Raw genomic sequence first — 23,800 nt, 5'->3', positions numbered from 1 at the left:
TAATTCAGCTGAACTATCAGTGGACCAGGCCTGAGTGTTTAGGGTAATCTCTGAGTAGAGTACCTTGTTGAGGCAGTGGCTTTACTTCAGGCAGCAGAGTTGGGGATATAGTTTTCCCAACTAGGGAAGCCACCACCTCTTCATGTAAAATCGAGATGACACTTTCCCCAGCGTTGCTTGCTGCAGTCACAACCCTGATAAGTACCCCGGGTAAGGAACAGTCAGGGCTGGGTCCTTGGTGTACCCAGCAGGGATGCTCAAGGCTATGGTAGATTGCCTTTCCCAAGGAGAACGTGTCCACAGGGAGGCTTTATTGCTGTGGTGCTGGCTCTCCTCACCCTGCAGGTCACAGACATCTCTTAACTGGGAGGGTGAGAGCATGCACCGCAGAGAGAGTGGGCGCCAGGGGAGATCTGGTTCAGCTGCATCGTGATGTGCTCTGCTTGGACATACTATAGCAGCAACATACTCTCCTCACTGGCTGGAGGCAGACCCAAGATTTTCCTCACTTTCGATGTCTACCACGGACCTGTCTACCCGCAGAACCCAGGCTTGCTCAGCTCCCCTCAGATGCTCCCTTTACACTGGCGAGTGTTCTGGGAGTCCTCTCCTACTTTGTACATAGCCATCGCTAGAGACAACTTGTGTCAGGCTTTGTGCTGGCTGCCGTCCCTGTCTAGATGGGGCTGGCGGCAGGGAAACACGGTCCCAATCCAGCATGATCACTGTGCCAGTGGAAGTGGTGAGCCGTGGGAGCCCTGACGGGGAGCCTGACCCAGCCTCTACAGGTAGGTGGTGGAGGCTCTGGGATGAGTAAGTGTTGCCAGGTGGACCAGCTCAGGGAATATCTTCCAGACAGAGGGACTAGCTTCAACAGGGGCTCAGAGGCATAGCATATTTACTCATTAAGCATTTAATGAGCACCTACAGAATCCTGGCCACTAGAGAAACAGACCAGCCCTGCTCTCCTGGGAGTGGCATTCTTGTTGGAGGAGATAGTCAATAAAAAATATATACTATGGTAGGTGGCAATGAGGGCTATGGAGAAAAAAGCAGGGGAATGTAGTTAAGGAGTTCCAGGGTACAGTGGAGGTACAGTCGCTATTTTGCGTGACTTGGACACAGATTCTTATTGAGAAGACCTGAAGGAAATGAGGGAGCCAGTATATAATCCGGGGGGACAACATTCCAGGCTGAAGGAGCAGCAAGCACAAAGGCCCTGAGGAAGCTTATTTGGAGGGGTGAGGAGTGCGAGGAGGCACGATCAGAGTTGTGGGCCAGGTCCCAAGGCCCTTGCAGGGCTTCTCAGGGGCATTGGCATTTACTCCGAGAGCAGGGTGACGGGCTCTGACTTACCCCTTTAAAGGGTCAGCCTGGCTGCTGTGTGGAGAATAGTCTGGGGACCAGGGTGGAAACGGACACTGGTGAGGCTGCTGTGCTTTTCCATTTGGGAGTGGATGGTGGCTTGAACTGGGTGACACAGTGTGGCTGGTGAGAAATGGTGAGATTCTGCTCCTGTTTCGAATGCACAGCCAATAGAGTTTGCTAAGGAAGCAGATACGGACTGAGAGAAGCATTAAGGATGACGTGAAGATTGTCGGCCTGAGCATGTGGAGGAATGGGGCTGCCATTTTCTAAAATGTGCAGACCATGGTAGGAGCAGGTTGAGGGCTGGATTGGGGATCAAGACTTTGTTTCTGGACCTGGTGAGCATCTGATTGAGGATGGCGGGGACACAGTTGGCTATAGGGCTCTAGATTTCAGGGGAAAAGTTAAAACTCAAGTTCAAATGTGAGTCATGCATACAAAGAAAATATCAAAAGCTGTGGCCACCATCACCATCACCATCACCCTGGACACCATCACCCTGGGGGGGGGGGGCCTTGAGGCAGATAGAGATAGAGAAATAGTGTAAGGACTGAGGCCTTCAATGTGGCTGCAATTAGAGGTTGGGGTCATGAATGAGGAGGAACTAGCAACCCCAAGAAGGTGCAGTCAGCACAAGAGTAGCAAACCTAAGAAAGGTGTTTCCCAGACGCCACGTGAGGAAAGTTACAGGAAGGAGTGATGGGCCTGTCAACACTGCTGGAAGGTCAAGGAAGATGAGGCCTGAGGACTGGTCACTGGATTTTAGCAACACGGAGGCCATTAGGGATCTTAATGGAAGCTGTTTTGGTGGAGGGCTGCAGACAAAAGATTGGATTTCGAGAGAATGAGAGGAAAGGAATTGGACGCAGGAAGTACACACAGCCCTTTTGAAGAGTTTGTTTTCTAGGGGAGCAGACCGATGGAAGAGTTGGAAGAGGGTGTGGTTTTGAGGAGAATTTAGTCAGATGGGAGAGATTATGGCATGTTTGCATCTTGATGGGAATGCCCCCTTAGGGAGGAACTGATGGTGCAGGCATAGGACTGGCTGGGGTGTGGATTGCCAGGCAGCATTAAGGGCTCACTTGAGTTTAGTGTCAGGAACTTAAAGTGGGCATTAACCAGGCCTAGTGGGAAAGGGATCCTCCGGGAAAGGGATGGGCAGTGTTTCTCTTCTGCCCGAGCTAGATTTGGGCTCCCCTGCTGAGGCTGAGCCAGCTGGGGCTGAGGAACCAGGATCTTTTGACTTGCCCGTCCCCAGCCAGAGGGCATGGGGGTGGCCTGAGGGGTCTCCCAGCTCCTCATCTCTCCTAAGAGAATCAAAATTAACTCATAGGGCTAGAAGACAGAGTGTGGTGGGGGAAGCACTGTGCAGAGAGGTCGGAGGCCTGGGGGCTGGTCCCAATTGGGCCTCCCACTTGCTGTGTGACTTGAACATATCATTCACCCCCTCTGGGTCACACTTCTTTGTTTTCAGCCCATCTTCCAGATTTCATGGCTCAATCTAATGTGATAGGTAGATTACTCCACAAGGTGGAGCTCCTAGTTTGTTTTAATATCTACCTTGATCAAACATTTGTCAAATCTGCCCTAAGAACGAATAAAATAGGTGTACGTTATAGCATAGCTCCCTGAATTTTGAGTACTGTTGTATTTCATATTCTAACATGATTCATTCATCCACTTAAAAAATACATATTGAATGCCATCTACAAGCCAGGCAGGCCCTGTGCTAGGGGCTCATGGCCAAGTGAGCAATGTCAGACACTACCCTCCTGTCCTATTCAGTGGGGATGGCAGACACGAAGCAGGTGATCACAAGGGAGGCGTTGAGAAGGAACTGGAGGAGGCAGTTCCTACCCTCGCCAGGAGTCAGGGCAGGTCCCAGAGGGTGTGACAGTTGAGCTGGAGTTGATGTGGCAAAGAAGGCGGGGGCTGGAAAGCATTCTGGGTCTGGATCACAGCATGTACAGAGGCCTAGAAGTAGGAGAAAACGGAATCCAAGAACCAAAAGGCGGGGAGTGTGAGGGAGGAACAGAGGTGGGCAGGGTAGCCCTGCAGATGCAACTGTGTGGAACTTTACCCTTAGAGTCATAGAGAGTCATGGAAGGGATTAAGCAGGAGTATGACATGGTCACATTTGCATTTTGAAAAGATCTGGCTGCAGTGAGAATGGCTTAAGAGGGACCAAAGTAGGTGTGGTGAGACCTTGGGAGGCCGTCAGAGTCACTGGGAGAGGGGCGGGGGTGGTGATGGGGGTAGTGATAGAAGAGACAGAAGTGTGTGGGCTTGAGAGAGACTTAGGAGTTAAAATGAGCCAGGCCTTAATGATGGACTCTATGAAGACAGAGGGGTATCTGGTGAAGGGTGGGGGCTCTTCAGTGGCTTCCCTACTCGCCTAGACTGGGGCGCGGGGCACCACTGTTCATGAGGACAGGGACGCTGGAAGGGGACTGGGTTTTGGGGAGATAGAGCCATGCCAAGTTGGGAGCATGTTCGGGACATCCTAGTGAAGGTGCCAGGCAGGCGTTTAGTTATGGAGGTGTGAATTTGAGGAGTAACTGACCATACAGACATAACAAGTCATAGGTTTGAAGAGAGCAGAGGGAGAGGACAGGGTCTGGGGGTCATTCTGGAAGAATGCCCCCACTGAAGTCCTCACTCTCCTCCGACCCCTGCTCGCCCTGTGTCCCATCTACCGGACACCACTGTCCGCCCACTATGGAAGCCATGAACCTGGGTACCGTCATCTTCTCTTCTTCCCACCCCTTTTTCAGGGTTTGTCAATTTACAGATCAGGATCTGACCTGCCTGTTTCCTGTGCACCTCTTGCATAGACAGGATGCCTGCTATCTCTCATTCTCTCTGGCTATCCTCCCTCCACAAGAGTGGCAGCCAGGGCTTGGAGCCCATATGTGGTTATCAGGCACCTTCACCCTTGGAGAAGTCTGTTTATTGTTTCTATGATGCCTGTGCAGGCTCACACATTGGCACCTACCTGTCCCTCTGCCTGGAATGTTCTCCTTCCCTCACCCTGTTTGCTTGTCAGGCCTCTGCTGATCTTTCAGGACCCTCTCAGCAGTTGTCCCCAAGCCCATTTAATTATCTCCATGTCTGCAGTCTCCCTGTGGACAGGATCTGTGTCTAAGCAACCTTTCTGTCCCCACAGCGGCCTGGCTCAGAGTAAACTGCTGCCAGCGGACTAAATCAGACCACTCTGCTCTTGCCCTCAGTTCATTTCCAGCACCGACCCTTTCCAGAAGGCCCTGAGAGAAGAGGAGAAACGCCGTAAGAAAGAGGAGAAGCGGAAAGAGATCCGGAAAGGCCCGCGGATCTCACGATCGCAGTCCGAGTTATAGCCCTGTCGCAGCCCAGGGTCCAAGGGGCCAGGAGGAGGCAGCGTGGCTAAAGTGCAGCGGCATTGACTGGTGGCGAGAGCCAGCCCCTGTGAGGGGGAGGCCACGTTTGCTTGGCTCCCTGGAGCTGGCTCTTAGCTCCAGCTAAAGGGACTGGACGGCAGGCCAGATTTCCTCCTGGAGGGGGCTTCAAGGGGACCTTCAGAGGACATTTTGCTGCAGACCTAACCCTGTGGAGATGCTGAGAGAGGCAGGAGGAGTCCAGGGCTGAACCCTCCTGGTGGGTTAGGACTGCTGGCCGGCTGGCTGCTGCCCATCATGGGGAGGTAGCAGAACCAGGCGCTGAGCCATGTGTGGAGGTGCCACGCCTGCTGCTGACCCCACTGTGTCACTGAGCCACCTGGCACAAGTTCTAGCCTCCAACGGAGACACAATAAAAGCCAGCAAACCCTCTGGGTCAGCAAACCCTAGTTTGGGCCTCAGGTAGCTGTGAGGCCCTTTATGAGGTAGGTGGCAAGGGGCCTGGGTTGGGGGACCAGGGGCCCTCAGAGATGTAGAGAGCACCTTAGAGGATGTTCCCGTCTCATCTGGGGAGCTCCAGCCCCTGGCGGGGCAGCGAAAGAGGAGCTTGGCTTAGGTCTCCTAATCCTTTCTCAGCACTGCCCTTGACGAAGGGTCCGTGTTAGGAAGGGACCAGAAGTGTCCTGGGAGGGTATTTAATCCCAGATGACCTTGGAGCAACATGATCTCTGTCTTCAGCTATCTGGGTACAGTCATTGAACAGCCACAGAAATAGTCAACTTGTCCTCTCTGGCAGTGCTGGGAGGCCCTCGACTTGTGTGGGTGGGGGCTGCAGGGGGACAGGCTGCATCTCTGCAGAAGGCTGTGCTTTGTAATGGCCAGGCTGCTCCAAGCTGGATTGGTCAGAGAGTGAGCTCCCCAGCTCAGGAGGTATGCAAGCAGAAGTCCTGAGTGGGCAGCTGCCCTTTAGTCATGATCTTCCTGGGCAGAGGAGGGAGAGGCTTTGGTGGGAATTCTAGCTCTGTCTGTGACTTTGCCAAGCCAGAGTCTGTCTGCCTCTTAAAAGAGGAGAGATATAATCATCCCAGGAACAGCTCCGCCCCACCCCCCCACCCCCACCATGACAGAGCCCAAGGGAGACCAGACTTGTCTCAGCCCATCAGACTTGCTGAGCAACCCTGGCCCACCCCTTCTCTGTTTGTGGCTTCACTGGCAAAATAAATTTGATAATGTCCGAACTGCTTGCCCAGCCCTGAACTTCTTCTCGGAGGCTGGGGCCTGGCTTCTCAGGGACAGGACCGGACCCTCCTCTGATAGTGTCTTTGTCCCATAGATTTGCTGAGCACCCACTGTATGCACAGCCAAGAAAGGGACCAGTCTTACCTGTTTTCACCTCTTTCCTGTCTGACACTTCTGTCCTCCTAGGCTCTTCCTTCCATACCTTCAGCCTCTCCGTCTTGGTTGATAACTTCCTCTCCTCTTTCAAATGGTCCCAAGTTTTCCCATCTGACACCTTCAGAAAAACAAACAGTGCCAACCTGCTCTCCCCCTCTCTCCTTCCCTGTGGTGCATTGTTGACTGTTGTGGTCACTTGTTCTCAGAACTCCTCCACCTTGAGTGTTACTGCAGGCAGTCTCCCCAGCTCCCCTGCTGCGCGCTGTAAAGGCCTCAGAGTACTGTTTGTTCAGCTTCCTTGCCCCTAGGATTCAGTAAAGTGACGGAAATGCCACCAACCAGATGCACCAGCCTGTGAATGGTGCTGGTATAGGCAGTGGCCACAGATACCGGGGACAGCAGGCAGGGTTGGGGGGAGTTCCTAGTGGCCAGACCTGCTCCAGGGGTGCGCAGCACTGGAAACAGTGATGTTTTCAGCGGTGTTTTCAGCATGGTTTTGGATGTTCCTGTCTGTCGAATTTCCAGGCCCAATCTGAGGCACCCCTACAGTCTGCGAGCTCCCCTACAGTCTGGGAGCTCCCCATTATGCTCTAAAGCAGGGTTTCTTACATTTGGGGCCAGATAATTCTTCGTTATGTATGTGAGGAGGGCTGTCCTGTGTTGTAGAATATTTAGCAGCATTCTTGGCCTCTACCTGCTAGATGCTTGTAGCAATCCTCCTAGTTATGACAACCAAAATGTCTCCAGACATTGCTAGATGTCCCCTGGGGACAAAACCTTCCTGGTCCCCAGCCCTTCTCCCTCCTTATCTCACCTCCACATCTTCCTCCAGGTCCCCAGTCACTGCCTGCAGAGAGATGCTATTGATAGTTTCCTCCTGAGAAGATCTGCCCAAGCTTTTGGGTCACCGTGTTGTCCTGGGTCTCTGCCCTTGGTCTGCATCTGCGCTGTCTCTTCCTGATCCCTCTTTCCTCACCTTCCCCTTAAATGAAGTGTTTTTTTGGTCTTGTCTCTCCTGCTTTTTTTTCTTGACAGTTGCATCCTCAGACCACAAAGCAGACGGCACTTAAACTCTCTTGCCATTGGATAACCCTCAGTCATTTCAGCTTATCCCAAACCAAACTTGTTATTTCTACCCAGAAGCCTCACCTCTGTAAACCATGGTGTACATGCTCTTGCTTAATCCTGGAGGAATTGATATCTGAATTGACTCCTGAAAGACTTGGGGAGGGGAAGTACTGTGAAAAAAGGCCCAAAAGAGGAGGCATCAAAAGTAGTAAATGAAAAAACATGCAGCACTCCCTTCTATGACCTGTAGTTAGGTGCCCAGGCCCTGGTGGGTGTCCGATCATCTAGTCCGGACCCTCCCTTTTCAGATCCTGAGTAGTGACTTGTCTGACGCTGTTTTCTCTTTGGGACCAGCCTCAGTTCTCCCAGCCAAGTCAAGGTGCCAGCTGGAAGTCATGTTCAGTTAGGTGAGATTCAGGACCAGAGGGAGAATGTCAGTGTTTTGCTGAGGCTGGTTCCAGTGCCACCACCTTTCTTTCACAGTTCCTACTGACCCTTCACTTTGCCCCCTCAGACCGCTTTGCTAGGAACCAGGGCCTGGCAGGTCCTGCTGGGAGCCGTGGGAGTGCCCACCTTCCTGCCCTGGTGCTCAGGCAGCACTCTTCAGGGAGTTACTGAGGCTGTGGGATGGGAGGGCACTGGATCAGAAAGAGTCATGGTAGGCCAGCAGACAGTCACACATGCACACACACCCAGTGTGGGGAGCCCCATGAGAGCCACTGAGAGGTGCAGTTGATGGCACTGTCCAGCTTAGTGCTCGGTCCAGAGTAGGACATCAGGGTTTGCTTTCCTGAAAGTAAACAATGAGAAGAACATTCTTGTCTTTCTTCCCCAAAATAAGACTATTTGTTATATAAGTTCATTATAAAAGGTTTTTTTTTAAATTATTATTTTTGCCTACAGCACCTAGTCTGCCTAGGTGGTCTCCCATCCAAGTACTAACCAGGCCCAACCCTGCTTAGCTTCCGAGATCAGACATCAGCCTTGTTCAGGGTGGTGTGGCCCTAGACCACAGACTGTGGCTCCACTGGGGTGTGAACCCAGGACCTTCTGCATATAAAGCAGACATGCTAACCGCTACACTATGGAACCATGTCCTATAAAAAGTTTTAAACAATACTGGAGCTGCCTGGCTAACTCTAGGTAGAGCACAAGACTCAATACTGAAATACCAAGAAGGTAAAATTCACCCTAAATCACCATTCTTATAACCATGACTGACCCTTTGCTGGTGGGCCCTCCATCCTTTTTGCCCTTCTCATGATCACATAGATCTCCATTTTTTTTCGATTACAATAGCTACCTTATATGGGGACTTACTATATGTCAGGTTATACACCAAATGCTGGCTGGCCCTTGTCCATGTCCTGGCTACACTAGACAGTTCTCACCTCAATTTTAGGTTTCCTTAGGTTTTTATGTTTAATTGTCTTTTCACTAGACTGGAAGCTCTCAGAGGGCAGGGACTGTTTGCCTGCCACAGAGGTGTTCAATAAATATCAAATGAATGTGCAGATCTCACTGAATCTTCAACTGTGAGGGGGCACTATTCCTATTTAGAGATGACAAAACTAAGGCTTAGAACGGTTACCTAACAGCCTGAGGGCACTCAGTGCATAAGCGGGTGGGTATGTCTGCGTCCATACAGCCCGTGAGCTCCTAAGTCTTGACCTTCACAGGAAACATTTCCCTTTTAACAATATATTGCCAAAGCCTTTGTCGGCAGATACATATTTACGTAGGTAATGTTTAATGATGCCATGGTATTCTATCGTATGGTTAAAATTTATTCATCAATGCCTTCGTTACAAGGCTTCCCAGTTAGAGGACGTTGGGATGAACAGCTTTGAACACACTTCTTTGAGCACTCATACTTTTTATTCCTTAGAATAAATTCCTGGAAGTTTGCACAGTTGTTTACATCGTGACGAGCTGCAAGATGGGGCAGTGTGGTGCTTGAAGGAGTGGGAATCTGAGTGGGCTGCGTGTCAGAATCCCTGCAGAACTTTGTCAAAATGCTCGTGCCTGGGTCCCGCCTCAGGAGGCCAGTGGTCGCCCGGCCCCTGGCATTGTTTTACAGATCTGCTGGCGGTTTCTGAGGGACGTGCCAAGAGATCCTTAGGAAGAAGCACGCGGTCGCCGTAGGAGCAAAGCAGCAAAGGTGATCACTGCGCTCTGCATTTGGACGGCTCGCGGTCACGTCGAGCCTCCGTTTCAGCCTCTGTAAGGGGCTCGGGAGGGACGCGACTTGAACAGTGTTGAGACTCCTCCGGGCCCCACCGTTCCGGGGCCAGATTTGATTCTACCCGCTCTCCCAGGCAGGCAGGGCCGGGGTGGGGTGGGGGGAGCACGCTGGGAAGGTGACGTAATGTGCTCACAGCTTGCTCCAGGGGGCGACCCGCGGGCCGGGAGCGTGTTAACCCTTTAGACCTTGGCGAGTGGATGGCGTAGCTTGCGGAGCAGACCCAGCAGAATAGAGAGCGGCCCCTTTAAACGAGGAGAAGGAGGTTGGGCTTAAAACCAGAAGGCTCCTCTTCGCATTCGCTACGAGACCGCGAGAGGAGGGACCTCACTATGCAAATCTGAGCTGCTGATCGATGACGCGCCATCACCCCACGCGCCGCTTCGCGCGCCGATTGGCTATGACGGGCCTGGTCTCATTGACAACAAACAGGGGTGCGCGCGGCCTGGGGGCGGGGCCGCAGAAGGCGCGGGTCGGGGTGGGGGAATCCCGCCCCGCCCCTCCCGCGCGCTGCAAACATGGCGGAGGGTGGCACCGGCCGGTGAGGCGGTACCGGGCGGGGGTGTCATGGGTGGTGGCGGCGGCACTGACCCCGCATCTCCCTGAGCGGGACCACAGGGAGGCCTCTTCGCGGAGCCGAGCGATGGACGAGAGCGGCGAGCTGGGTGGTCTGGAGACCATGGAGACGCTCACGGAGCTTGGCGACGAGCTGACCCTGGGGGACATCGACGGTGAGTGGCGGGTGAGTGGGTGGGAGTGCGGGGGCGCGCGGGGAGGAAGGGGTTACGGCGGCGCGCGCGGGTGCACGTGCGCCCCCCGCCCCGAGCTCCGGCTCGCGCCGCACGCGCGGTCGCCCCAGCGATCCCCAGCCTTTCCGGGCGCTGCGGATTTGAACCCCAGCCTGGCTTCTCCGCTCGGGAAGGCCATGGGATCTGCTCCCGGCGCCATATGTCTTTAACCGGAGCGAGGGTCGTGAGGCCGGTAGCGCAGAGCTGGGGGCGTCGCGGGGGTCGGTAGGGAGCGACCTGAGGAGAGCGCGTGGCCGCCGGCTCCCTCGCGCGCCCACATGCGCCGCCCCAGGTCCCGCTCTCCCGTCGCCCGTGGCTCCGCGTCGCACCTGTCACTCCTCACCCGGCTGCGGGGGTGGCTTTGGCATTCCCGGGACCGGGCCCCCAGGCTCAGCGACCCCAGCCCTGGTCTTTTGGGTTTGACCCACGGCTGGGTCTCCCGTCGCTCTCGAAACTTTGGGCAGCGAGCGGTTGCAGAAGCAAGTTGCTGATGAAGCGACCGGTGGCGGCGGAGTGTGGACGTCTATCTCCGGAATGGAGACATGGGCGTTCCTGTTGTCGCGCTACAAAGGGAGTTGAGCAGCAGGAATTTTTGAGTTGTGGCCCGTCAGGGACAAGGTGGGGAGCGGGTTGGCTCTGTTCTGGCATTACTAACGACGCGGTGCAAGAGCGAATAGGAGCCCAGGGATCCTCTCTTGCAATGTTCTCATTTTGTTACCACGGGTAACCAAAGTTTGGAGAAGGTTAGCAACCTGCCCAAGGTCACCCAGCTGGTTACAAAGCCCAGTTCCTGGGCCAGAGTTGGTGTCACATCAGGCTTCCACCTGACCCTTGGGGATAAGTCCAATGAATGGGTTAGTAATTATAATAATAATAAGTGGGCCCTTTTGATGTTCTAGGCCCCAAATAATTTATATTGTTTCACTTATCCCTTACTACCATCCCATGAGATAGATATTCTTCTATTTTACAGGATAGATATTCTTCTATTTTCCAGTTGATGTTAACTTGTAAGGTCATTCACTTTAGGATGGTCCAAAACCCATGCTCTTAAGCAGTTACTCAGGTGCATTGTGCTCATGACTTTACAAAGTCCAAGATCAGTACAGCCTTGCAGGCAGGTATGATGGCTGCATCCCCATTGGACAGATGAAGAAACTGAAACAGCAGAAGAGTCTCTTCTAGGAGAAGAGATAAGTGGCAGCAGTTAGTTGAAAAGGACCAATTCCACATTTTTTCATTTTGTTTCTATAATGTTTTACCCATTGGCATGTCCTTGCTTTCCATTTTTGGTCACCCTTGCACTGTGGTCAGACCCTTCACTGCAGCCCCAATCCAACCACAGACTTTTCCAGTCAGTGCTCCTAAATGCAGCGATGTGTTAACAAATGGGGGAGGGTGCGTTTAGGAACTTAACAAGGGCAGCTACTGTGTTTGAGCACTTCCAAGCCAGGCCTGTAGGCCTGTGTTAAGTACTCATTACATTACATTAATGTTCTCAGCCTTTAACAGTTCCATCAGGTAGAGAGTACCATTATACCATGCTCATCCCCTCTCATAGATCCTGAAAGTGAGGCCCAAGGCTGTTCATTAATTTACCCATGGTCACACAGCCTGTAAGAAGTATGTTTGAAGCTGCCCACCAGAAGGCTCATACAAAGAAATTCATGTTCTTTTCATATTCCCATTCCATAGTCGGCCCCTATTTGTCTTAATTTGTAATGTGTTAAATTACTTAGTGGTCATGTATATTAACTTTATCACCATAGATTTCTGAGTGAAATATACATCTGGAAACTACCACAGTGGTTCAGTGGCTTCATAGGTCCTCATACCAGATTTTGAGGGAAAGTGGCTCCTTGTCTTCAATTAGTTAACAAGTATTCAAGTGCCAGTTGTGGTTTCCGAGCTGTAGGGAACATGAAAGATAGGAAAGAATTTTATGGCCTCATGGTGCTTGAGATGAATAACAGTAAAACTGTGGTGCTGAGCATAATACAGCTCACAACTGTGCAGAACAGTAAGATAAAGTCCACATTGAGGGAGCTTGGTGAGGTCTGGCTTACCATGAATTCTCCACCAAGGAGGTGGCCCTTGACCTGGGCCTTAGAGGACAAGAAAAGTTGGGCAAGCTGAAGGTCTGCAGACACAGATATCCCTGAGTACTTACCCATCCATTCCCTCTCCAGAATGTCAGTACCATGAGGGCAAAGGCCTTTGTTTCGTTCACATTGTATTTCTTGCACCTAGAATTTAATGTTTGTGGAGTGCCTGAATGTGGATTCTAAGTAGTACCAGACACAGTCCCTGGGGTTGGATTAGATCACGGGTGTCCAGCCCAGATGCTTCTAGGAGCCAGTCATATGAGGAAGAAGAGACTCTGGGTATGGATACATATACTTTTGTATGTGTCTGGTTAGGGAGAGGGGATAGTTACAACTTGGACAGCTCTAGCCTGTCCCCAAGAGGGGCAAACAGTGGGCAGGAATCCTTCATTTGGCATCGTTGGCCCTGCTGCAATCCATTAGTGTCCTTCAAGGATGTGGGCCCAAGGAGGCCACCTCCATTTACTCATTCACATCTCTTGAGTGACCTCTAAGTACCCCTCGTAATGGACAGAATGCCGAGAATAGTTTTGAACAAGACACACAAGGTCTCATCTTTCTCAGGAAACGTTAGTTCTTGAGGGAGAAAACATAAGCTGAACAAAAAAAAATAAATGAACACTTTGGGCAGGGCTCTGTGAAGAAAATAAAATGGGGCCACGTTATAGAGTGACTGATAGCCAAAGCAGGCAAGGGAGTAGGCAAGGGAGGCCTTTCGGGGGAGGCCTCCCTTTCCTACTTCTTTTTCAGGGTGTGCCCAAGTCTGGATTTTTGTGCAAAATATCCAGATTTTTAATGCTGGCCTTTTTTTCTTTTTTTTTCTTTTTTTAAGAAACATGCTGTAGGCCCAACAAAACGTGTGTTAATTGATCTTCAGGGCCTTGTCTCACTGCAGAATGCTCTGTTGTCCTAGGCCACCAGGCCTTTGATTATAGAATATCTAGAGCAGTGGTCCTCAACCTTTTTGGACCAAGGACTGGTGCTCCTGTGAGAATCTAATGCCTGACGATCTGAGGTGGAGCTGAGGCCATGATACTAGCGCTGGGTAGAGGCTGCAAACACAGATGAAGCTTCGCTTGGTCACTTGCCTGCCACTTACCTCCTGCTCCTAACAGGCCACAGACCCGTACCGGTCCACAGCCCTGGGGTTGGGGACCCCTGATCTAGACACTGTCTTTTGTGGTAGGTATCTGTGTTATGAGACAGGGCCTCATGCACTGTGATAAGTCTTCTGGAAAGACAGAAAAGCAGAATCTTCACTGATACCAGGAAAGGCATAGTCGTAGAGGTGGCTTTTTTGCTGGTTGGGTGGCGGAAGCAGCATGACAAGCACGTGGGAGAATAATCAAAAAATAAATGACTGCAAGTGAGTTCTTGGAATATGTGGTGTGCGTAAGGAAACAGTAGAGGATAAGCACTGAGACGTGGCGAGTTGGAGCCACATTGTGCGGAGGCTTCACACCAGGCTCAGGTGTTCTGTGCAATGTAGGGAGGGAACTGCTGAGGGTTTTCAGGCGGGGTGATCACACATTAATCATGGATTTTAAGAAAATTCAACTGTGGTGATGGGCAAGGAAGATTGGAGTCAGGGAGACCAATCAGAAGGGAACTGCAGCCATCCATCCGGGCGTGAGATGATGGGGGGTGGTGGGACTTGGATAGGAAGTGACCATTGTGTAAGTTGCCAGACATGATGAGACATGGCCTCTGGAGGCAGAGCAGGGGTGGAATTCTAAGATTCCCATCAAGGTTTGGATCCTGGGGCCTTGGGAGGGTTCAGAAGCCAGTAGGAAGAGCTGTTTTGGGGAGATGATGAAAAATTTGTTTTAAATGGGCTGAAATTGAGGTGGATGAAGGGGGTGGGGTTCTTCCATTAGGAAATGGGAAGCAGATACTCAGGAGAAAGTCAAAACTGGGAATGGAGATGGAGGAGTAGTTCTTGTTGATGGGGTGAAATAGGAGGAAAAGATGGAGCCAGGAGACCAGATCAGGTGAAGGAATGGGAGGTGAGCTTTTCAAGGAACGGTTAATGGATGATGGAGACAGTGCTGCAGAAGGCAGCAAGGATGACAAGGGCATGAAAAGTGTCGTGGGATCTGGCAATTAGGAGGTCGGCCTTTGACAGAGCAGTCAGACGAGGGGGTCTAAAGCTAGATAAACCAGAAAGAAGTCATGAGTGGGTGAAGAGCAAGTAGAGGCAGCTGTTCTCTTCACAGAAGGTTGAATGAACCTTTCAGTGAGCTGATTTACTTTGTGGATTTGCCTGTTCTGGATGTTTCATGTAAATGGAATCATACAGTATGTGGCATAATGTGTCCAGGTCCACCTATGTTGCTGCAGTGTTCCCTTGTACGGATACACTACACTACATTTTGTTTATCCATTCATCAGTTGGTAGACATTTAAGTTGTTTCCACTTTTTGGGCTATTATAAATGAAGCTGCCATGCACTTTTGTGTACAAGTTTTTGTGTAGACATGTTTTCATTTCTCTTGGGTAGATCCTCTATCTACATTTGGCTGTTTGTATTTTCCTAGGGCTTATAATAGCCCCATTTTATTCACTTGCTTACTTTTCATGTTCCCATAACTAATTCAGCCATAAATCTTGTGACAGAAACTCTCAGTATGGTGGTAAATTCCTGTTATCGCCTTTGTTTATGTCTTTCCTGGAGCCCTCCCTTATTTTGCCCCATCTGATGCTTGTCCAGGTCTGCTGTCCTGCACTTATCCAGGGGATACCCTTCACCATCACCCTGGGGGCGATATTGAAGCCTCTGTTCCTTCTTATTTTTTTCACTCCCTTGTTTCGATGGAACACATCCTTTGCTAGCTTCATAAGAAAGGGTACATTGGAGGTAAATTTTGGGGGACCTTGTCCGTCTAAAAATATCTTTATTCTACCCTCACTCCAATTTGATAATTTGACTGAGTTTAGAATTTTAGGTTGGACATAATTTTATATCATAATTTTGAAAGCATTGCCTAATTATCTTCTAGCTTCTAGTAATTGAGCAATCTGATACCATTTCGATTCCTGATTCTTTGTGTGTGTCCTGTTTTCTCCTCGGGTGGCTTGTAGGATCTTGTCTTGGTGTTCTGGATTCCATGACGATATACACTGATGTGACTGAGCTGTCAGTCACTGTCCCTGCTTGTTGAGCTCTGGAGGGCTCCCATTTCAGATACCTGCATCCCAGCCTGCAAGGAACTTCTAGCCCCTGAACCTTTTGGTGGCACTGTCTTGGGTCTCTGAGGTTCCATCTTTGGCAGAGTCCCCAGACTGTACCTGGTACTGAGGTGCTCTGTAAACATATGTCTAATGAGGAAAGGAAACTCTTCAAGTTCAGGGTGTTGGGTGCGTTCCCAGCCTGGGCGTCCACATCACTGGGAAAGTTGGAGTGGCCAACCCAGTGAGTGTTGGGGAAGGTGTGGCCAGCACACCACTGGGAGGCCAAGGCAAAGAGAAGTGTAGAAACTGACTCCCCAACTTCCTGTTTCTTGGGTGAGTTATACTTTGGAAAAACTGCTTAGTGAGGTGAAGCAGAGATCTACTTTTTACCCATGTACACATAAGCTTTGTTTTGACACTTGAATATATATCACAGTTGCTAATGTTTGGGTTAGAGGAGCTGCTGTTACTCACAGTTTATTTATTTTTGACCCATTTTTAGCTCCTGATCTCATTTCCTGGGACACGTTTTCTGGGGTTGCTCAGACCACCAAACCAGTCTCTTGGGTTTCTCCTCCTTCTAGGGTCAGTCTGGCCTCACCCTTGACAAACATTCTCTACATTCACACCCCGGCCTTTGGCCTAACGTTCTTAAGCGCTGTCTGCCTCTCACTCAGCAAGCTTCTGTCATTCTCATACTCAGCTTGACATCTTGCCATTTTTTTAAAAGTACATTTTTGCTTCTCATTCAACTAGATCTTTTCTCTCCTCAATTTTGTATTTAAATAGGTTCTCAAGTAACTCTATTCAAATAGCACTTCGTGAATATCAAATTGTCTGTATCTTTCTGGATTCCGTCTGAACTTTATGGATGTACACACAAGTTGTTACAGCATTCTCATTTATAGCTTGCTATATGTTGAAATAGTTGAGGTGTAATAGCCATGTAATCCAACATAATCCATCTGAATAGGCAAACACTTGCATACCATGGCCCTGTGGAACATTTGCATTATTTGCAGTTTTTCATTATCATAAGTACTGTTGCTCTGAACACATGAGCAGATCGCTTTGGAGTCAGTTCATTGGTATGTGTTTCCCAAAGAGGACGCTTCAAGCCAAGAGCTGGGTTACATACAACTCTTTCATACTGCCAGCTGTAGCCCTTTCATTTTTAAAACCTTTCCAGTGCTATAAATTACTGTGGTGATTGGGACTTATGACTTGGAAAATATCTTTATTTTTTCAAAAAGGTAGTACATACATATAGCAAAATAAACTAGAGAGTCCTGGGAAAAGTCTTTCTCCCAGCCCACCATCTGTTCACGGCCCACAGCCCGCACCTCCTCACAAGTAATTCATTTTTTAATTTCTTTTACCTCCTTCAGAACTTACTAATACAAATATAAGCAAATAACGAGAATGGATCTTCATATTCGCCCCCTTTTTAATTTTTACACAAATAGGTAGCACGTTCTAAGCTTTGTTCTTCCGCACCTTGCTCTTTTTTTTTTTTTTTTTAACTTAATACATCTCAGAGATCTGCGCAGTCCTTTTCACTGCGGCATGGTTTTCCATCCTGTGGATACTCTGTAGTTCATTGATCCAGTCCCTTTTTAATGGACATTTGAGGGTGTTTTCAGTCTTACTACTAAGAACGATGCTGTGGCGAATAGCTCTGTAAATCTGTGCAAGTTTAAATTCAGGATAAATGACTGGCAGTGGGATTGCTGAGATTTTTTTCATAGATGATACAAGAATCAAATGAAATAAATCATATAATAGAAAGGGGCAGGAACAGACATTTTCTTCTGGCTCTTTGTGCATTTGTGGTTTAGATGGATCCTGTCATACTGCTCTCTACAGTGGACGTTACCCACCAGTGTGAAGGAGGGGGCCTGTTTCCCACACCTTCCGGGCAGAGTCCAAACGCTGATTCCTTTATTCTACCTGTCTTTGCCACACGAGTGCCAGAGCTGCCAGACCCTTCTGTCCTGGCCTCCTGCTTCCTCACTCTACTCGAGACCACCGCACGGGCCGTGCGCAGCAGCCAGCTTTCTGAGCAATCCCTGCCTGTGCCCGACACGTTCCTTTGCCCAGGACCTCAGCGGCTGTGACTGTCTTACTCATGTGCCGCTTTGGTCGCTCAGAATGATCCTTCACCTGGCGTGCTTGCTCTCTACTTTTAACATGGCTCCTTGAGGTACAGCAGTTCCTTGTTTTCAGCCCTCTGCTTTGGAGGACTTGAAAATGGCTTCTTGTTTCACATCATTTCCCTGGGACTCTGTTCTGAGTTCTCTTTCATGCAGTTTCATGGCGACAGCCCTTGCTGCCCTGATGTTCCAGTGCATCCTCACATGAAAATTTTGAGGGGCTTCCCATCCCTGTAAATGATGTTCTGCAAGTTGCTTCCTTTCGCTGCTATTCTCTTAAGACCACTTCTTCACCAAAATCTGCATACATTTTAGAAAATGTCCTTTTGTTATGAATAGCCTCATTCTCACAGTACTTGCCTTTGACCTTTTAAAAGAATCAGTCTTGGTCGTTTTTCTGAACCAGTTAGGTGAGCTTTCTATAAATTCCTTGAGCAGGACTGTACCTCGACTTGTAATAGCTGTTTCCCACCGCGTTTAATTCTTCTCGCATGCATGTATTTGTTAGTGAACACGGGACATTTCATCTGGATCCTGCGTAGACATGCTGTCATTTATCCCGCGGCACGCCAGTGTTCTCCTGGTGAACAAGACTCATCTTGTTCTTCCTTGGTTTCTGACGGTCTCTTCAGTGACCTCTGCTTTCCCATCCTTCACCAGATTTTAAAATAACCACATAGGCAGCACCCGCTACATGCCCAGCAGTGAGTCTGGTCAGAGGGCAGTTCAGACTCTTACCCGGGGCCTGTTTTGTGCTGGGCTCTGCCCGATAAGCAAGGTCCCTGCCCTTGCAGTGTGAGGTTGTCTCATGATACGGTTTTACTTTTCAATCCTTTCTCCAATTCGACAGTATGCTACAGGTGAAGAAACTGAGGCCTAGACTCCACAGCTGTAAGTGGTAGAAGGGGGACCTCAGTCCAGAAGTGTCTGACTCCAAAACCCATGTACTCTTCCTCTAACCCGTGTCCCATCCCTGTGTGTGTAAGGGGGCTCCTGAGTTGTGAACACAAGGTGGTGTTGGTGGACTGAGGCTCCAGAGACTATGCTGGCATTTAAAGCGACTTCCCCTGGTCCCACAGCTCTCTGGGCCTTGGTCACCTGTAAGGTGGGGGTTGGGGCCGTCTACATCCAGGTGCTGCAAGGCTTTAGCGAGCTAAAGCTACAGGGCGGGAGCTCATTATCTTTTGACTCTTCCTGAGAATGAATGAGGAACTTTAGTTTGCAAGACAACTCTTAGGACCAAGAGGCCATTTTTTAGAATACAGTTTTGGAATGTTTATTTTTTTCCTTTGAAAGAGCCTGTGTAGGTATGGTGAGCGGGACACAAAGGAGCAGTCACAGGGTGCAAGGTAAAGTGTTCCTGGTTTCTGGACCATGAGATTCAAGGGTTAAACTTTGTTGACATGATGGAATTTTTTAAAAAGTAGCAGGGTCCCACCTGGGCCTCAAGGTAAGGCTCCCTGGGGAACCTCTGTGTAGAAATGAATCCTAAACCGTTGCAGGGCTGAGGAACTGGAAAACAGAGTTCTTTCTACATCCCTCAGGCCTTTCGAATTGCTAATATGTGTCTAAATGTCTCTAATAATCTAGCTTCTGCATCTGGCCCTGTGTGACTGGTCTGTTAGGTTTAGGGTCTGGTTTAGAACAGTGACGAAATTCCGCTGCAGGACCAGATGTGGCACTGCCTTGTTACGCGGTGTCTGCTCAGCTCAGGCCCTCTCTATCTCACAGCTACAAGGGAAATAACGCTTCTTCCTAAGCGTGAACTTTCCCGTGAGACCTTGCGCTTTCCAGAAACCCTTCTGATGCGTCTGTCCTCCTCACAGTGCTGTGAGGCAGATGCTCAATTTTTAGTGTTATTTTCCAGATGAGACACGAAGACAGAAAGAAAATTACTTGTCCGAGGTTTCCCAGGCTGATGAAGTGGCATCAGGAGTTGAACTTGGCGCGGGATCCCCTGCTCATTCCTGCCCTGTGGGAGTGAGGTGGGAGTGGTTCCGGAAGCCTTTGTAGGACCCCCTGTTCTGGTCACAAGTTGTTTTTAAATTTTTAAATTTAATTTTAAAAGTTTATTCTACCTAATTCAGCATAGATAAGTACCCACTATATTCCCCGCACAGTGCTGGACTCTCTGGAATATTAGAGGTGAATGAAACATCCCTGGCTTTCAGGAACTGGCATGTAAACAACCAGTCACAATACAAAGCAAAGCACACCAGAGGCCGCAACCCTGACACAAACTCCCTTTGGGAGCACTGAGGATGGGAACCAGGAAAATCTTCACGTGGCCTTTGGCATTTGCGCTGAGTTGTGACAGCTGAGTGAACAGAGTTTTAGAAAGGAGAAGGGGCAGGGTGTTTTTGACAGAATCGGACCAGCATTGAGAATAATTTGGCTTGTTCTGGAAACGTGATTCAGCGTGGCCAGAGTTTGGTGTAGGACAAAAGTTCTCAAACTTTAAATGCCGTGGAATCCATCAGAGTACACCCCCAAAGGTCTGAATCTGGAAGGTCCGGGACAGCGCCTAGAGGGGCACCTTCCCAGTGGAGAGGTGAGATCAGAGAAGGCCTCTGGCAGAGGTACTCGTGAGGCAGCCATCTTAATCCTAAGAGTAAAGGCGTGGGAGAAGAGAGGGGCCGTCTTCCAGGCTGAGCAGACAGCCCTTTCGAAAGGCCTGATGGGTCCTGGGGCGTGTGAGCGACTTGCAGACTGCACCTTTGACAGCTGATGCGATCTTCGTCACACACAGTTTGGATCAGGCCCCCCTCCTGCTTCAGTGTGCCGAGTGTCAAGCGGGAGGCTGGCGGTGAGCAGCAGACACTGCCTGTGGCTGGCCTGCACAGAGACAGAGTTCATGGGAAGGGTGGTGCAAGGGTGACCAGAAACGCTGGAGGGCAGGACTTAGAAAATGGGCCGAAACCAAAGGAGGCTCAGCAGCTGAGGGTTGCCCCGGGGCAGAACCCCGCCACCAGGGTGATCTCTGCCACCAAGACCACCCTGTGGGGGTTCTCCAAAAGGAAGCTCAGGGTGCCAATGGGAGGGGAAGGTTGGATGACAGACCAGCAGAAGTGACAAATGTCCACTCTGTGTGCTGTGCCTGTCCGTGCCGCTGAAGTGAAAGTCAGATGCCACGTGGTGCCTTTGAGACCTTCCACAGCCTAACTCAGCAGCTCCGTCTCCGCTCTGTCCCACTCTCTCTCCACCTGGGCAACTTGTAAGACGTTCCCTGCTGGCCTGGGTTCGCTCCGACTGTTTCCTTTGCCACAGTACCCTTCCCTCTGACTCTGAAAACTCTCCAGCCTTCTAGGCTCAGCTCCCGCTGCCTGCCAGGATGGAGGAGCCCTTCCTCTACTCTGTGACTGCCCTTTCTTTGGGAGGCACTGGTCAGTCCCCACCCTTGTCACAACTCCATGTTGGTTGGGTTTCTCTATCTTCCCTGTGAGGTTGGGAGGTGGGAAGGAAACCAGCACTTTGGAGTCCGTGTGTGCTGGGTCCCACGCCAGGCACGCAGGATCTTCCAGCTCCCAGCATAGTGCTCAGGTGCTGGGTGGATGTTTGTGGCATGATTTAATAACCTGCTTTGCAAGTAGTATTTTTGTCCATAGTCTCAGGGAGATTTGGGGTGTGGTAACGGATAGGAGGGCAGGATGGTGGGTTGTTGGGCACTGTCAACGCGCGTGCTTTTTTTCTCTCTCTCCACCGCCCCTCGTTCCTTCCTGAATGGTTTAAAGGACTGAAAAAGGGTTTGGATCCCCTGCTATGGAGACTCTGTTTCCAGGAGGACAGTTTCAGGCTTGTCCCTGACTGGTGACAGTGCCACCTGGCCTTGTGGAACTCGATGCCCTCATCAGGAACAGCGTTCTGCAGGATCGGTTCCTTGGCGTCTTACTCTGCTGTTGCTCAACTTTCAGTCTCTTGTTCCCGGAAAGTGGGAGAGAGAACAGTACAGTGCAGAGCGGGAGCAGAGGGAGGGCCAAGGAGTACTGGAAAAGTTGGGAGGGGGAAATCCTTCCCTTCCTGAGCTTGGGGTGTTCATGCTCATTTGCAAGCGAGGCACTTGCTGAGCACTGTATAGCATGCTGGCTAAGAGCGTGACTTTAAATCCCAGCTCCACCACCTGCTGACTGGGTGACGCTGGACAAGTTACCTAACCTCTCTGTGCCTCACTTTCCCTGTCTGTGATGTGGAGGTGATAATAGTATCTACCTCAAAGCGCTTTGGGGAGTTAAATGAGGAAACCAATGCAAAGCGCTTAACATAATTGTCGGTACATAGTAAGAGCTCAGTAAATGCTAACAATTACTATACCATTTTTATTATTACTACTACTAATTGATTCAGGTTTTTTTCTTCTTAATTGTTCCGAGAGTCTAGTCTTGACCTCTTACAAAGTAATAAATGGATTAAGCCTTTCAAACGTGGGTGCCAACCATCTGGTGCCTCCAGTCCGGTGTCAGGTAAGGATGGGAGGCCTGGCACAGGGTGGGGCTCTAGCACGGGCAGGGACTTGTAGTGGCATTTGGTCGTTGACTGCAGCGTTCTAGAGCCAGCCTCTGTGAGGCGGGGCAGCCACAGGGAGGGACTCCTGAGAGGAGTGAGCTTGTTGGGGCGACCTCTGGACGTCTGGAGCAGGTCTGGAGCAGGGCGCTGTGGGAAGAGCCCGAGCCTGGAAGGCGGGAGAGAAGAAAGTCCCTTCCTCAGTGGCTGCCCTTGCCCGCCTACCTGGGACCATGCCATTTGCTCCCTCTTTGGATTTGGACTTGGACTTGTTTATTCTTGCATAATCACCGTCACCATCTCTTTTCAAGAACTTGTGTTCCAGGCTTTCTTCCAAGTGCTTATACATATTAACTCATTGAAGAGTGCTTGAAACAGTTACCTTACAGGGCAATTTGAAGATTATATACACAGTATATGAGAAACTGCCAGCAAAGTGTTAATTAAAAAGCAAAACAGCTAATGAAGTTCTAATGCTAATTAGAACAGTGCTAATGAAGTTCTTTTCCAATTAAAAAAATCACGTTTAAAGTTTGTATGTGAAATATATAAATATACATATACTCACAGACAAACATGAGATAAATAGCAGTAAAAATCAACAACAAAAACTTTTTAAGCAGGAAAAGCCCTAGCTGTTCCAGCAGGTTCTTCTTTTGACCATAACACTTAGCACCCGACCCTGGCAGCTATTCATACAGTTTCTCTTCCAGACCCTGTGCCAGTCGAAGGCATTTAATTTTGTGTTTGGCCTAGTTAATATTCGTAGAACACGTCTTAAGGGATATGTCTTTATTGATTATTGTTATTATTATTATTGTTATTTAAAAAGAGACTTTTAGAAAGGAACAGATATCTTGTCAAGGTAGAAGGTCTCATTTGGAGAAAAACTTAATAATTTGGGTGGGAAGGTATACTTACAAAATACAAAGAGCCAAGCAAAAATCTCTCCCCTGTTCCCCCATGAGTCAGTTATATGCATGCTTACCCTGAAATTACTCTCCCATTAGCATCGAACTTAATATTGGAAGCAATGAGATGGAGTACATAAGTGCCCCCCACCACACACCCCCCAAAACTCTCCTTACTTTATTGTCATTCCAGGTCTGTCTTGCGTCTTCCAAGTTGTGATGAGTGTAAATGTAAAATCCAAGAAATGTTTGTTCTGTAGGGGGAAACTGCATAGAGGAGAGACTTGGACATGCCTGAATACTGACCTAAAGTCAAATGTGGGCCCAGCCACTTTGTAGCTTTTATGTGGAGGGATGAGGGGCTTGAGCAAGTTATTTAATTTCTTTGAACCTTATTTTAACTTGTAAAGTTGAATAATAATACTGGTCTCGGTTTATAGTACCAAGTACTTAGTAAAGTACTAGGCAAGCATTAGTTGTAGCTATTATGTCATTGTTGGCATAGAGTCAGTACGAAATGAATTTAATTTCAGTCCTATCCACTTTCTATACATTTAAATAAAACATAAATATGGTTTCTAATTAGAAAATAAATCTATTAGCTTTGTCACTGAGTTGCTTTTGCTTTTAAGCATCATAGTGTGACCTGGCTTTTATTCCGAGATTAAATTGGAACCCAACCTGAGATACCTCCTTAAAACCCCCTTTTCAAATTTATGTTAAAAAAA

The 23,800-nt window shown here is 49.5% G+C and overlaps 2 protein-coding genes, 1 non-coding gene and 1 pseudogene across 7 annotated transcripts in view; 2 read left to right on the top strand and 2 right to left on the bottom strand.

Moving 5' to 3' along the window:
- CCDC134 (coiled-coil domain containing 134) overlaps positions 1–5,980 on the top strand; it is a 14,506-nt gene extending 8,526 nt beyond the window's left edge. For 4 of the 5 annotated variants that reach the window (XM_011369026.2, XM_011369027.2, XM_023535932.1 and 1 more), the window contains one exon: positions 4,599–5,980. In XM_011369026.2, coding sequence (XP_011367328.1) covers positions 4,599–4,724 — 126 coding nt within the window. In that variant the 3' untranslated portion in view covers positions 4,725–5,980. Of the gene's footprint in view, positions 1–4,534 lie in introns of all 5 variants that reach the window. The other variant, XM_011369028.2, reaches the window with a different exon arrangement.
- A 2,119-nt stretch (positions 5,981–8,099) lies between these two features.
- Positions 8,100–8,215, bottom strand: LOC111745073 (annotated as a pseudogene).
- A 9-nt stretch (positions 8,216–8,224) lies between these two features.
- On the bottom strand, positions 8,225–8,297 carry TRNAI-UAU. The gene has a single exon. It is a non-coding gene; the product is annotated as a tRNA-Ile (tRNA).
- A 1,641-nt stretch (positions 8,298–9,938) lies between these two features.
- Positions 9,939–23,800, top strand: part of SREBF2 (sterol regulatory element binding transcription factor 2) — a 56,581-nt gene continuing 42,719 nt past the window's right edge. The window contains exon 1 of the mRNA XM_011369025.2: positions 9,939–10,178. Within this exon, the coding sequence (XP_011367327.1) occupies positions 10,091–10,178 (88 nt within the window). The 5' untranslated portion in view covers positions 9,939–10,090. The remainder of the gene's footprint in view (positions 10,179–23,800) is intronic.

This window comes from Pteropus vampyrus, unplaced genomic scaffold (genome assembly GCF_000151845.1).
Source record: "Pteropus vampyrus isolate Shadow unplaced genomic scaffold, Pvam_2.0 Scaffold145, whole genome shotgun sequence".
Classification (NCBI taxonomy): domain Eukaryota; kingdom Metazoa; phylum Chordata; class Mammalia; order Chiroptera; family Pteropodidae; genus Pteropus; species Pteropus vampyrus.
This window is presented reverse-complemented; position numbering and strand designations above follow the sequence as displayed.